The 13,676-nt window shown below is 44.5% G+C and overlaps 1 protein-coding gene across 1 annotated transcript; it reads left to right on the top strand.

The window, feature by feature from the left end:
* The first annotated feature begins 10,790 nt into the window (after nucleotides 1-10,790).
* LOC136526184 (uncharacterized) lies at nucleotides 10,791-11,453 on the top strand. The gene has a single exon (XM_066518941.1). The coding sequence runs from the start codon at nucleotides 10,791-10,793 to the stop codon at nucleotides 11,451-11,453; it is 663 nt and encodes a 220-aa protein (XP_066375038.1).
* The last annotated feature ends 2,223 nt before the right edge of the window (nucleotides 11,454-13,676 follow it).

The following is a 13,676-nucleotide window of genomic DNA, read 5'->3' as shown; positions in this document are numbered from 1 at the left end:
TATATATATATATATATATATATATATATATATATATATATATATAAATGTCTTGTAGAAAAAAAACGAATGAATTTTTGAGTGTAGTTATTTAATTAATTTTAAGCACATGACTCGATCCATTTTATAGATATATGGTTTTTATTTTTTATAGATATATCTAGTGGTGTAAAAGCTAGATGGCCGCCCCGAGAGACAACATGGATGAAGAAATGATGTATATTATCAACACTGGCACTCAATTTGCCGATGGTGACCAGCAGGATGTAGATGATGGGAGTTAATACCTGGCTCTTGAAAATAATCAAGAAAATATTGTCCAAGAAAATACTAGCGAGGTATATATATTTATATATATATATATATTTGAATACTATATATTTATATTTGAATATCTATCATCTATTATGTGTACACATGATATTTATTTATTCTTTTTTTATACGTAGCCCTCTGGATCGACGACCACAACGGCGAAAAGCAAAAATATTTGAGGCTCGAAAAAGCCATTGGAGGGGCGCTACATAATATCAGAATTCAATATCGAGACAGGCGAACCACTTGGTCCATATGCAAGGAAATTCGTGCAACACTGTGGGTACCTTGTAAGGGATAGACTTCCGATCAGTGCCCGTGAATGGAAGCAAAAGATCAACGAGCCTCATGTTAGTTTTGTCTCTGATCTTGATAAGAATTTAATTTGGGATGATATCCTTCAACATTTCACGTTGCAAGCGGATGATTATGATGATATCAACGATGATGAATTGAAGGAGCTAGATCGAAAGTGGGCTATGAAGAAGATAGCCACACAATTCCAGACTTGGAAGAAATCCCTATAAACAAAATACGTCAGAAAGAATCTAACGCCCAATTTCAATACTAGGGCCCCGCTCGCAAAGTTGAGGCCCTACTAGAATGATTTTATACAGTACAAGACATTGGAAGAGGGTGAGGAACGGGTGAGAAGGAACCAAGAGAATGCCCAACAAAAGGTATACCACCATGGCATGGGATCAGGTGGCTAGGTGACTGCCATTCCCAAGTGGAAAAAATGGAAGCGGATATTCTTGCCAAGGGTATCACACTAGAATCACTCAATTGGCCTAAACGCACGAAGAATTGGTTTTTCACTCATAGGGGAAGACTGGACCTTGAGACCGGGAAGCTGGTTCATGGCCCAAAACTTGAAAGAGCAACACAAAGTTTTTCTTATGCTCTATAAGCTAAAGCTATTGGTGCGTTCAGGCCTAATAGAGAGAAGGATGAACTGATGTATGCCATCGGGACTGCTGAATACAGTGGCTGAATGAGAGGTTTAGGACGAAACATTTCTTAGGAGCATGGTTTCTCTAACGACAGAGATACCTACAGAAGTCGGCAGAGAAGGAAGGATGAGGAAGCGGCGCGGATCAGCAGGTTGGAGGAATATGTTCATGAGTCACGGGAGGCGTTGCTTCAAGCACAGGAGCGCGAAAAAGACATAAGCTAGAATGTAGGACAAAATCATAAAGCAAGTGTAAATAGCAATGAGTGCCCAAAGACAGGCATCAGATCCAGGAATCAACATTAATATTAGCCCCCCTGATCAGTTGAAATGCATCTACGCTTCCACGGAGTTGCCAAATCAAGATGACGCAATGCTACGTTTCCCCGTGGTTGACATCACTGCACCGTTTACATCATGTGAGCTACATATTCCAAAAGGGATGCCACAATCATGGTGACTCTCGGTGTTTTTTCTCCTCCAGATCCTACCAAGACACTAAGAATCTATGGGGCAATAATACCACCTGGATATGTTAGCGTCTCAGTGGATAGAGTTAACAAAGGTTTTAGTGATCTGGCTCTTGACATTACAGGAGGTGATGGGGAGAAGACTCTAGGAGAAGCAGAGAAGACATTCATACTATGGCGCAAGCGCTACATCATTATTCCCGGGGTCTCTAGAACACCGTCGCTTCCTCAACTGCCAGACAATAGGTGCGGACAAAAGTGAACAAAATAATTTTTTCACTAATTTTCTATTGACTTGCATGATTAATAATAACAATTTCTTATACCTAATTATTCTTTTTTGTAATCACACAGTAGGGCCTCCACCAATCTAAGTCCAATTATTCAATCTCTAGATCATCATAGTGCTCCGGGCAATCAGGTGGCAACACCGCCACCGTCGCCACCTCCAAGGAGGTCTCCAACGCCTCCAAGGAGGTCTCCTATGGCTGCCCCGCCTCCCTTGATGACCAAGAAGCAGCCAGCTTCTAAGAGGTCCACCCCGCAAACGAAGCCGTTGGCCCACTAGTCGGCAAAGAAGAAAGCCTCCTCTAATCCAGTTATTTTCAAAAAACTGTCTTACGAGAAAAGTGAAAAAGAATTAAATGCTGCAGTACAAAAAGATGTGAACAGTTTCTTCGAAAAAGTAAGAAAGCAACGAGAAGCGAGGGAGAACCTGAAGAAACTGTACTTCTACCTACCTCCAGATCTTCTAAGAAAGAAGGTGGACCAGAAAAAGCGGGAATCTCAAAAGACCCTACCAAAATCGGACTACGATCGCTCTCTCACCAAGTCATTTGAGGTGGCGCAGAAAAAGACTAAAGCAGGGGAAGGTGTTGCACAGCTCGAACAACAATCGCAACAATCAGTCCCCCCTCTTGTCATTCGTAATGACTATGGTTCAAACTTAAACTTACTGGACGTCGATTTTGAGGACCTGGTTTGGTTTTACGAGGATACTGGTTTGGACCTTGCCCAAGTGCTCGTTGAAGGACCATCTGCTCCGAAAGTGGATCCTTGAAAGAAATTTGAACATGGAAAGAGTCTATACAACCTTGAGGCCTTAGGTGAACTGGGTACGCAAATGTACCTGCTAAACAAGTGGTACATGGCGGCGTATGAACGGGGAGAGACCTTTGTTTCTGTCAGAGTTAGAAACCAACATTACTTCCGTGGCAATGACGTTATATATGTCGAGTTTTTAGAATTACACCAACTATGCCACCTAGACTCTCTCGACAAAAGTCTCATTAGCTGCTATTGTGTGTAAGTGTGATTATTTTCTACTATTAAAGTATATATATATAAAGCTACATGTATATATATAAATTATATATCCTCACACTATATTTTTATATATGCAGATATGAGATGACAGAACTCAGAAAGAGAAAGGATAATGATGTTAGTTTCGTTGATCCAAATGTCGTATTTAAACACCCTAATCCCCCGCCTCAATGGAAAGCTAAACTCGAGAAAAATTTCATGAGGTTCTTAGTGAACCAACAAAACAAGGACATACTCTTCCCCTACAACTTCAAGTGAGTGTTAAATAATTAATGTCGATCATATGGACATTTGTTCAATTATTTGCTTACTAGCTAAGCTATCTCCCATATATATATGTTGACTCTAGTTAATGTCAATCATATTTGTGTATAAAAAGATATGCAACAATCACTGGATATTGATGGTCATCAATATGGCCAATAGTCGGTTGAGCATCTTAGACTCGTTAAGAAAAAAGCAAACAGAGTATCAAGACATGATAGATATTATCTAAGGGTAATTTGGTCTCTCTAGCAACTATATATACCCCGATCTCTTAACTGCAATAATTATTAAAGGCCAAATTAATTTTTTATTTTATTGGGCGCAGTGTTTGGAAAAGTTTCATTGAGGAACACCATATGAAACATTACAAAGCGCCACCGGATGTAATCGCACACAAAGTAAGTACTAGCTACATATATAATATTATATATATATAATTCAATTAACACCATGCATGCTTTCAATTCACTGGATCTTTTTTCTCGTAAAAGTGGGTTCTGAGGCAAGAACAGGGGACCAACTACTGCGGATACTATATTTGGGAGTTCATCATGCGTACGTAAAAAAAAACTCCTGAAGAGATCCTCAAAGTATGTTATATAAATATATTCATATATTCACAATTTCTTTTATTACTCATATATATAAGTAATCGCGTGACCAACACACACACACACACACACATATATATATATATATATATATATTAATACTTTTCCTTTAACTTTTATTGAAGACTCTATGGTTAAAGGAAAAAGTCATACGACGTGACCAATTGAAAGCAATGCAAGAGACCATAGCAGGATATCTTAATGACCAGGTCTTAAACCCCGCCGACGAGTTCTACAATGACGTGAACGAAACATAGAAGCCAAACCAGATGAAGTGAATTTGTTATCCCAAGGATATGATAGAATATACAATGCAAGCTTTATTTGTAATATATATATATATATATATATATATATATATATATACATACATACATATTATATGTATATAAAATAACGTACAATATATGTATATGCATGTAATATATATGTTAGGTTTGTACAAAATGTTCGAACATTATAAGCGTGTACAATACGTATATTATTAGCAACGTAGAATGCGTATTCGAAAACCTATTCGAAAACCAAAACGAATTATCAATTGAAAATAAATAAAAAAAAGAAAACCTTTAGTCCCGGTTGATAATACCAACCGGGACTAAAGGGCCGGCCCACGTGGCCAGGCTGCGAGGCCTCTTTAGCCCTGGTTGGTATTACCAACCGACCTTTAGTCCCGGGCGAGAAATTGAGACTAAAGGAGAGGCCCTTTAATCCCGTATTCGTGCTCTCGGTTAGGAAATCGGGACTAAAGGAGTTTCTCAACCGGTAGTACATTATATGGCATATAAAAGACAAATGGGTGCAAAAGGGCATCAGCATAATCCCGGTATCAACCTTGAATGGCGCTCAGCATATAAGACGAAGACGTGTGTGCGTTGAATATCTGAATGGCATAACATAATTCTTAATCATATAGAATAAGTGTATCTCGGATAAACTATGAGCACATGCCATTTTTTATTTGAACACGTATGAACGTGCCCAAAATTCAAATGGTGTGGTTTATCATCTAATAATACTTTAAATTAAACTTGTGATTGTGCCGATTCTATCGATAGAACTGAAACATCAAATTTGTACAAACAGAAAAGGCTGGATATCTGCAACAAAATAAAGAAATAAGTGAGCAATCAAGCTAAAACAGTAAGGAGAAACTGTAGAATCAAATTGAAAAAATTGGATGATTATATATGTAATACACTGAAGCAAGAGAGAAATACCTTACCATGATTTGTGGAGAATATAGTTTCTGGGAGAGAATTGATTCTCTAGCAACAGAGGAAGAGGAAGCATGTGCAGCAGCTGTACTCCTGAATTTGTTGCGATACTTATATATGGAGCCGCATGTGGTGAACCTATAGATTGAGGGCGTATGCTGCATGGTGCCAGACTGCCAGTTTGCATTCTGCCTCTACACGATAGTAGACACGGGCACGGGCTGCAGTCGAGAGTACGTGTCCAGCTATGCAGTGGCTTCGCCCGAGGCAAAATATAAATTGGGGAGAGGAAGCGGCCTCCATGGTTAAATTCCAATTTATTGTATGAACCACACAATAAATTAGAATTTAACCATATTATATTTGTTGTGTGGAGTCTAGTGGAGTATTAACACCCTTAAAAATATATTTATTGTGTTGAAGCAAAATATATTTATTGTGTGGAGTCTAGTGGAGTGCTAATACCCTTGAAAATGTTTGTGAAAATATGCTAACACACATGTGCACAAGGTGATACACTTGGTGGTTGACATATTTGAGCAAAGGTAAGAAACTTTACCGGCAGAGTGTCCGCCCATAGAGTGCGGACAGTCTGACGGTGCCACCGGCACACTGTACAGAAAAGACAGGGTTTCAAAGAGCGTAACGGATGTGTTTGGTGGCTTAACCCAGGTGAACGGAGATCACTGTAAGTGACCGGACGCTGGCCTCGATAGGATCGGCGCGTCCGGTCAGTGGTAGCAGTGAGCGTGCGGTTTCGGTCTCATGACCGGACGCTGGCGCAAGAAATGACCGGACGCTCAGGGCCTGAGTCCGGTCAGTACAACGTATGATGACATATGCAGCGCACGGGGGAGACGTTGAGTGACCGGACGCTAGGTGAGTCCGGTCGGGCATGACCGGACGCATTCAGTCATAATTTTTCGCTTCTGGTACCTTACTAGAAACGACCGTACGCTAGTGTTGGTGCGTCTGGTCACTTTGAGCAGCGCGTCCGGTCACTACTTAAATGTACTGATGACCGTTGAGATCGGCGATCAGCGTTTGAAGCCGATGATATGTGGCAAGCATCGGGCGACCGGACGCTGGGGTCTTGCGTCCGGTCGATATGACCGGAGCATCCGGTCACCCCGAGCAGTACCCAGTGAAGGGGTACAATGACTCTATTTCGTAGGGGCTTATATTTAAGCTCCATAACCGTCTCAAGCTTATTTACTTGGCCATTTGCATTGACATAGCAACCTTGTGAGCTTAGCCAAAGCCCTCTCACTTATCTTCATCATTGATTCATCATCTTTGTGAGATTGGTAGAGAATCCAAGTGCATTGCTTGAGTGTTTGCATCTAAAGGCACTTGATGTTCGTGTTTCGCTGCGGGATTCACTTGTTACTCTTGGTGGTTGCCGCCACCTAGATGGCTTGGAGCAGCGAGGATCGTTGGGCGGAGGTTGGTGATTGTCTTCGGTTCCAATCGTGGTGATTGTAAGGGGTTCTTGACCTTTCCCCGGCGGAGAGTCAAAATGTACTCTAGTGAATTGCTTGTGGCTTGTGTGATCCTCATCTTGTGTTGGTTGTGCGGCACCCTATTGAGGGTTTGGCGTGTGATGCCAATTAGCGCGTGAACCTCCAAGTGAGTGAATCACCACAATGAGGACTAGCTTGCCGGCAAGCAAGTGAACCTCGGTAAAAAATCATTGTGTCATCATTTGATTCCGAGGTGATTGGTCTTCATTGATATTCATTCTTGTGATTGATTGGTTCACTACTCGACACGGCGGTATAACTATCTTGCTCTCTCTTTACAATACCGCAAACTAGTTGTCAAGCTCTTTAGTGTAGCTAGTTATGAGAGCTTGTTAGTTTGGTTAGTGTGGCTTTTTAGTTAGCTTTTGAGAGCACACTAACTTAGTGTAGTGACATAGCTATTGTATGGATAGAAACTATATAAACTAGGATTGTGGTAAGTGACTTGCATTTTAGTAGGCTAGCGCAATACTTGCTTCGCCTCATAATTGTCTAACCGGTTTGTTAAGTGTTGTTGTAGGAATTTTTATAGGCTATTCACCCCCTAGCCATTAGGACCTTTCAGCGTTTCATGCGAAATCTTAGGTCACGACTTTGACTCCTAGCTATAACAAACATGTGATTATTTCTCTTTTTTCCTATATATATCCTTTAGGGTCATCGGCTCTCAAGGTATATAGGGTGTCATTGGCCCTAAAGAAAACAAACATCCTTGAGGGGTGTTACATGGATGTCACACTCAAGGAAACATATATCCTTGGATGTCGTTACATTTCCTTGTGTGTCTTTAGCACTCAAGGAAACATATAACTTTGGCTGTTGTTACATTTCCTTGACAGTGTTAATAATCTAACCACTTATTTGTTTTCTTGATGACTCAACCCTCAAGGAATTGATTTGTGGCAGTCGGCCCTCAAGGTAATAGCTATTTCCCTGACTCTTTACCCTTGGCGGTCTTTCTTTGAGTGTTGGCCGCCAGGAGTTATTTCCTTAGCGGTTTTGCTGCTTTCCCCTCAAGGCTATTTTGTTTTGTGGTAGTGCTGCTCCGCCCCGAACCCTGCTCGCCTGAGCCCGGTGTCTTACCGCCCGATGCCCCTTCGCCCGACCTCCTCCTTGTCCGCTCCACCTCTGTCTGGCCTATTCCCTCGGCGCCTGGGTCTTCCCCTAGCGTAAGGTCTGCTCACCTAGGCAAATGCAGTATCCTCCGTCCTGCCTTTCCTCCACTGGCAACCTACATCCACCCTGAGTAGGAGCCGTAACTTGACTCCTCTTGGAAAGATCCTACGCTTAGACACTACTACACTTTGACCTTTCATAGTCGTGTCATAACCCCCATCGTAGTCCAATTTTGGCCTTGGCAGTAAGCTATCGACAGTGATAGTCATAGCATCACCATCATCATCTGAGACCGATTGTGGTGTAGACTACGCCGCTGTATTGGCTTATCATCTATCCATGATATGGTCCTTACTTTCATCGTATTGGAGCATGGCCTGTCTGTGGGTATACACTAACACCGCCGCATTGGCAAACGATCCATCAGGATCGAGGATATCATCACCGCCGTGTGGGAACATCAACCACCTGTGTAGTGGTCACCAGCACCATCGCCTTGTACTTCAACCCGACTGTCTATGGTGCAGCTTCCCTATCGCTTCGATGGCCAAGACGTCTGTGTAGAGGTTAACACCATTGTCGCTTCAGCGTATGAACCGCTAGTTCAAAGGTCATGGTCATTGTCGCCTTGCACCACGATCCGACTTTGATGATCATTTATTCGGTGTTGGGTTACTAAATGATTCAGTAGTGATACACTTTTGATCCCTACCGCATAATACATATAGCGATGGTGTTGGACATTTGCACCACCAACGACGGTGGTGATAACAAAACAATAAACGACCCTTAATTGCTTACTGAACATAAAGCATACAGATATAATCATTTAATCCATAAACCATGTTCTTACAATAACAATAGACGCTTGCCATAATATCTTTCTCAACTGATGTCCTAACACAAGTGGTACATAGATTGCAAACTAAAGGTACTACTCTCTATAGACTTACATAATGAAACGACATAGCTATGCTCCTCCCATATGGCACTCCTGCTTGCTAGGCACAAATGAATATAATTAATGCATCCTTTGGATTGGTAGCCAATGCACCATGGAACCCCTCTTCCTCATCTTTGATCCACAATCTGAACAAAGCATCAGAATTAATAATATTGAACATACCAGTCCTTTAGTTACCAAGCCAAAATTGGCCTATACATTCATAGAATAAAAACAACTCCCTACCTGAACAAAGATTGTCATGACGACGAAATACAGCAAATGCACCTTTACTACTCTGCTAATGACTCCATGAACAAGGGAACATAAGGAAGATAGTAAGGCCTGTTCATATGGAAACGCCCTCTTGATCTACAAAAGCGGATGACACGGGCATGGATAACATGAACCTTTTTGCGATCCATGTCATATGCAATCAGTGTTCTAACCTTCCCAATAAGGAAAATGAAATTCTATTTTGGGTGAACTGTAATCAGTCTGTACTCCTCATCACAAAGCTCAGAACCAACTTTAATATTCATGTGTCGAAACAGTTCCTTCGTGTCCACAACATGCTTTAATCTTCAGTTATTAGTACCACAGTCTTCAAGTATCCACACTATAAGTCAAGACATATTGTGAAAATTAGCACAGCTCACACAAGGTGACCCTAAGCTTGATGGATGGACATTTTAGCACCACGTGGTTTACGAATTGTCCTCCATGTCTTTCCCTCCATATCCACAACAACTATCATAGAGTACTCAAGCATGTGCATAAAACCATTAAGAAAAACACTTCTCAATTTTTAACGTAGAACAATATCCTCTCCCTATTAAGATTCTTTAAAGATCTATGATGCGGTTTTAGATGAGTAGATCTCCACATCTACGCATGGACACTCCACCTCAACAAATTCAATCATATGGAAGTGCAAGGACATTGGGTCGAAACCTAAGCGAGCCTGACCAACAAAATGGATGCTACGTGACAGTACATGCCATTTGTGGGTCGTCGGATTGTAGGCAACATAGCGCCATAATCTACCAGGTCCAGCACACTAGCAAAGGATGAGGCTGCCGCAACAATCTGAGACTAGGACTTTTTGAATGGGGAAAGGCAAGAAGGACAAGGAGGGACATTCATCGGTGAAGCTGGTGAAGTGGCAATTGCCCTTCCACCAGCTGCCATAGAAGAAGCTGATGACAATATGTGAAAACTTCTTACGGTGATAAGAGTCAGAGATGACGCACTTCCAGGAGCGACAGACACACTTGCAGCAGCACAAGGACCGGGCAGTGAGGTAGCAGAAGATATTAGTAAGCACATCATCTGAGAGTCTGTCCTCTGTGTTCATCATATTGGGGGCCTCCTTCATCTAGAAGGACAACACCAGTGAAAGAGATGAGGCTGCCCTACCGTAGAATTGCATCAATAAACATTAGTAATGCGTTGTTTGGATGCACATGTATCCATCTCAATCCACATATGTTGAAGTGATTGGAGTGGAATGAAACTAAGTTTCATTCTAATCCATTCCAATACATGTGCATTGAAGTGGATACACATGCATCCAAACAAGCCCTAAGGAGATGAGTTTTGAGGAGAAGGGATGGTGATGCAAGTAAGGCCATATTACACTTAACTTTGGATTTGACGGTGGTGAGCATGAGTGGTAATGCTGGTGATAGCAGTAGCTCGTTCGCCGGTGGATCTGTGCGGGCAAGCCGGTGATGTGCACCGGCGCAGAGCAAGAGCTGAGTAGTGGTGATGAGTAGGAGTGGCTATGAAGAACAACAACAATGAGGACTTGAAAAGCTATGTGTGTTTGGGGGAGGGAGGGGGCGGTGGGGGTGGGGGGGATGTTGTGGTAGGGGCTGCTTGCTCTCTGCGTAACTTTTACGACACGCGAGAATCAAACTTTCATCAGTTCCACGCGGGAGGGTTCAAACGCGGGATTGGAAATTTTGTAACTAAGCGGCAGTGAATGCATAGTACCATTACCCGCAAAGCAATAGTGTATTAAAAGGTCTCACCTAACCTTAAGGCCATGGGCTCTGTCTCATCTGACCTCGAGGCCGCGGGCTCCATCTCGCCCGACCCCTTGGGTGCGGGCTCCGTCTCGCCCAATCCTAAGGACACGGGTTCCATCTCGCCCAAGGCCATGGGTTCCATCTCGCCCAAGGCTGCGGGTTCTGTCTCGCCTGACCTTGAGGCCGTGGGCTCTATCTCATCCGACCCCTTGGGTGCGTGCTTTGTCATGCCTGACCCCAAGGCCGTGGGTTCCATCTCACCCAAGGCCGTGGGTTCTGTCTCGTCCAAGGCTGCGGACTCCGTCTCGCCTGACTCCTTGGGTGTAGGCTCCATTTCGCCCAACCCCAAGGATGCGGGTTCCGTCTCACCCAAGGCTATGGGCTCTGTCTTGCCCGACCTTGAGGCCATGGGTTCCGTCTTGCCTAAGGCCGTGGGCTCTGTCTCGCCTAACACCTTGGGTGCGGGCTCCTTCTTGCCCGACCCCTTGGACGTGGATTTTGTCTCGCCCAAGGTCACGAGCTCTGTCTCACCCAACCCCTTCGGTGTGGGCTCTGTCTCGCCCAACCCCAAGGACACGATTTTTATCTTGCCCAAGGTCGTGGGCTCCGCCCTACCTAACCTCGAGGATGTGAGTTCCATCTCATCTGACAGGGACCCATACCGCCACCAACCACTCTAGGTCCAACCATATGGGCCTGGGTCAAAACTTTGACGCTAGAGAAGAGGCTAGCACACCTTGATGTAACCTGTGGCCATGATGGGCCATACCTAGGGATTCATGTCAAGAACAGTGTCGGGCATGCCGGTGCTATTCTGCCTAATCCTCGTACGGACGCTGACAGGCTCGTCGGTTCACCACGATGTCTGCTGAGATGGAGTGGAATGCCATGACCTACAGATGATGCCTATGTATGGTGCCAGCGATGAACAGGGCCATGACATGGAGCCATCCCTGTTGACATCTAGAGGATCAGCGGGACCCGTATGAAGGAGAAGAAGGACCCAACAACCCTAGAAGCCTTCTTCTCTCTCTCATTCTTCTACTTTTCCTCCTCTATAACCCGTGCTTTCCCTTTATCTATAAAAGGGGAAGCACGACACCCCATGGAGGGGGGATCTAAAAAACAAGAGCACGACATGAGCACATGGTAGAGGGGCAAGCGAGCTCTCAATACCAGTTCACTCCTTCCACCAGAGACTTGGGATCCTCTCGCTCTCTTGCCTATTTGTAACCCCTACTACAAACCAAGTGCCGGTAACATGAGCAATAATGAACTAGACGTAGGGTTGTTCCGCCCAAACCAGTATAAACCATTGTGTCCTTTAAGCACACCATCCGAGCCAGACATGCAAATACAAATTTACTCGTCGGTGGTCTAAAAACACAGACAATTGGTGCCCCAGGTAGGGGCTTTTTGTGCATCTTAACGTCCACATCAGGCTTGTGATGGCTAGTCACAACGTCAGCTGGGTCTCGAGCGTACACGTGCGCTTTAGGAACCTGGGCTTCATCATTATGATGGAGGGAGAGATGGCGCAGGTTCCCATCGCCGTCCAACCTCTCCACTCCACCGGCCTCGACGTGATAGCCGAGGCGCTTGAGGAGCTATAGCTACACGCACTGGAGGCCCACGCCCCTAGGAGCGACTAGCTCCTCGACTTTGATTACGGGAGGCTAGAGGTCCAGCTCGGTGCCTTCCTAGGACCCTAACCATCCTGAGAAGACCTGCGCCGCCTCACCTTCTTGTTCACCAACGTCATGACACAGCTTACCGGAGGAGAGCCACTCTCCCCAGAATACCTCATCCGGAGCACCCCGATAGCACTCCCATTTGGTGTGCGCAACACCGCAGAGACCATTGGGCACCTTGTGGCATAGCGCACACCCCACCCTCTATGAACGATGAGTTCATGGGGATGACCGAATACATCATAGAATCTTTCCATGACCTTCTCGCAGGAGAATTGGAGTCACCCTCCGACTCTGACTCCAATAGGGGGAGCCATCACCCCTCATGAGAATGTTTCATTTTAGGTACCCTAGAGGGATACATCAAAAGCATCCGCGAGGGAGGGGCTACCCCAATAGATGACCTCGATGATGAGGTCGAGGGGGATGCAAGGGCCCCACCTCACCTACGGGTAGAGCAACTGATGGTGCGACACCAAGAGCTCAAAGAAGCATGACTCTAGCTCGAGCAGGAATGCACGAAGCTCAAGTGAGAGATCAAGCACTGTAGAGACGGTGTGCGTGCGCATGCCATGGCCCACGATGTGAACCAGAGGATCATCAAGGACGACGAAGCCCTCCCACACTTTGCTCGGGCAAGCTAGAACATCGCTGCCATGACGGCCTTGCTCCGGGGGCTTCCAGACCCCGTGACACCTGAGGATCATCGGGCCCTGAAAGCTTCTAGGCCCCTAGTTGGGTTTTGGTGATTAATGACAATACATGATTACTGTGACTAACGTGTGTTTTGCAGAAACAATTGAGTTAGGTCACGGTAATGGAGATCGATTGGGCAATCGTGGTTGTCATGCCCTGGAAATCATTTTGGTTTTCAAAGGATGGACGACAAGGTTAAGGAAGGACTAGTTCTAAGTGTCAATTGGAGTTGGAGAGACACTTAGAGTAGTTTAGGGTTTTGTTTTTCCTTTGGTTGTACTATTAAGGGGGGTATGAACGGGTAGCTTGACCTAGGTGAGTCTAGTGAATTAGGTGTGGTGCACACTTGTTATAACTAGCACTAGGTAGCTCCACAATAGCCCTTTGATCTAATGGAGCAAACTTCATTCACATATGTTCGAGAGTTGGAAGTGAATGGAGGGTCAAATACTGACCGGACGCTGGCTCCGGTGTGACCGGACGCTGGTTCAGGGTCTGGTCAGTTCATTTGACCAA

This window comes from Miscanthus floridulus, chromosome 19 (assembly GCF_019320115.1).
Source record: "Miscanthus floridulus cultivar M001 chromosome 19, ASM1932011v1, whole genome shotgun sequence".
Lineage (NCBI taxonomy): Eukaryota > Viridiplantae > Streptophyta > Magnoliopsida > Poales > Poaceae > Miscanthus > Miscanthus floridulus.
Note: the sequence above shows the minus strand (reverse complement) of the source record. Positions and strands in the feature narration are given on the sequence as shown.

Excerpts from the sequence above, each read along its gene's own strand:
- LOC136526184 (XM_066518941.1), top strand. The coding sequence starts at position 10,791 with ATGGGCTCTGTCTCATCTGACCTCGAGGCCGCGGGCTCCATCTCGCCC.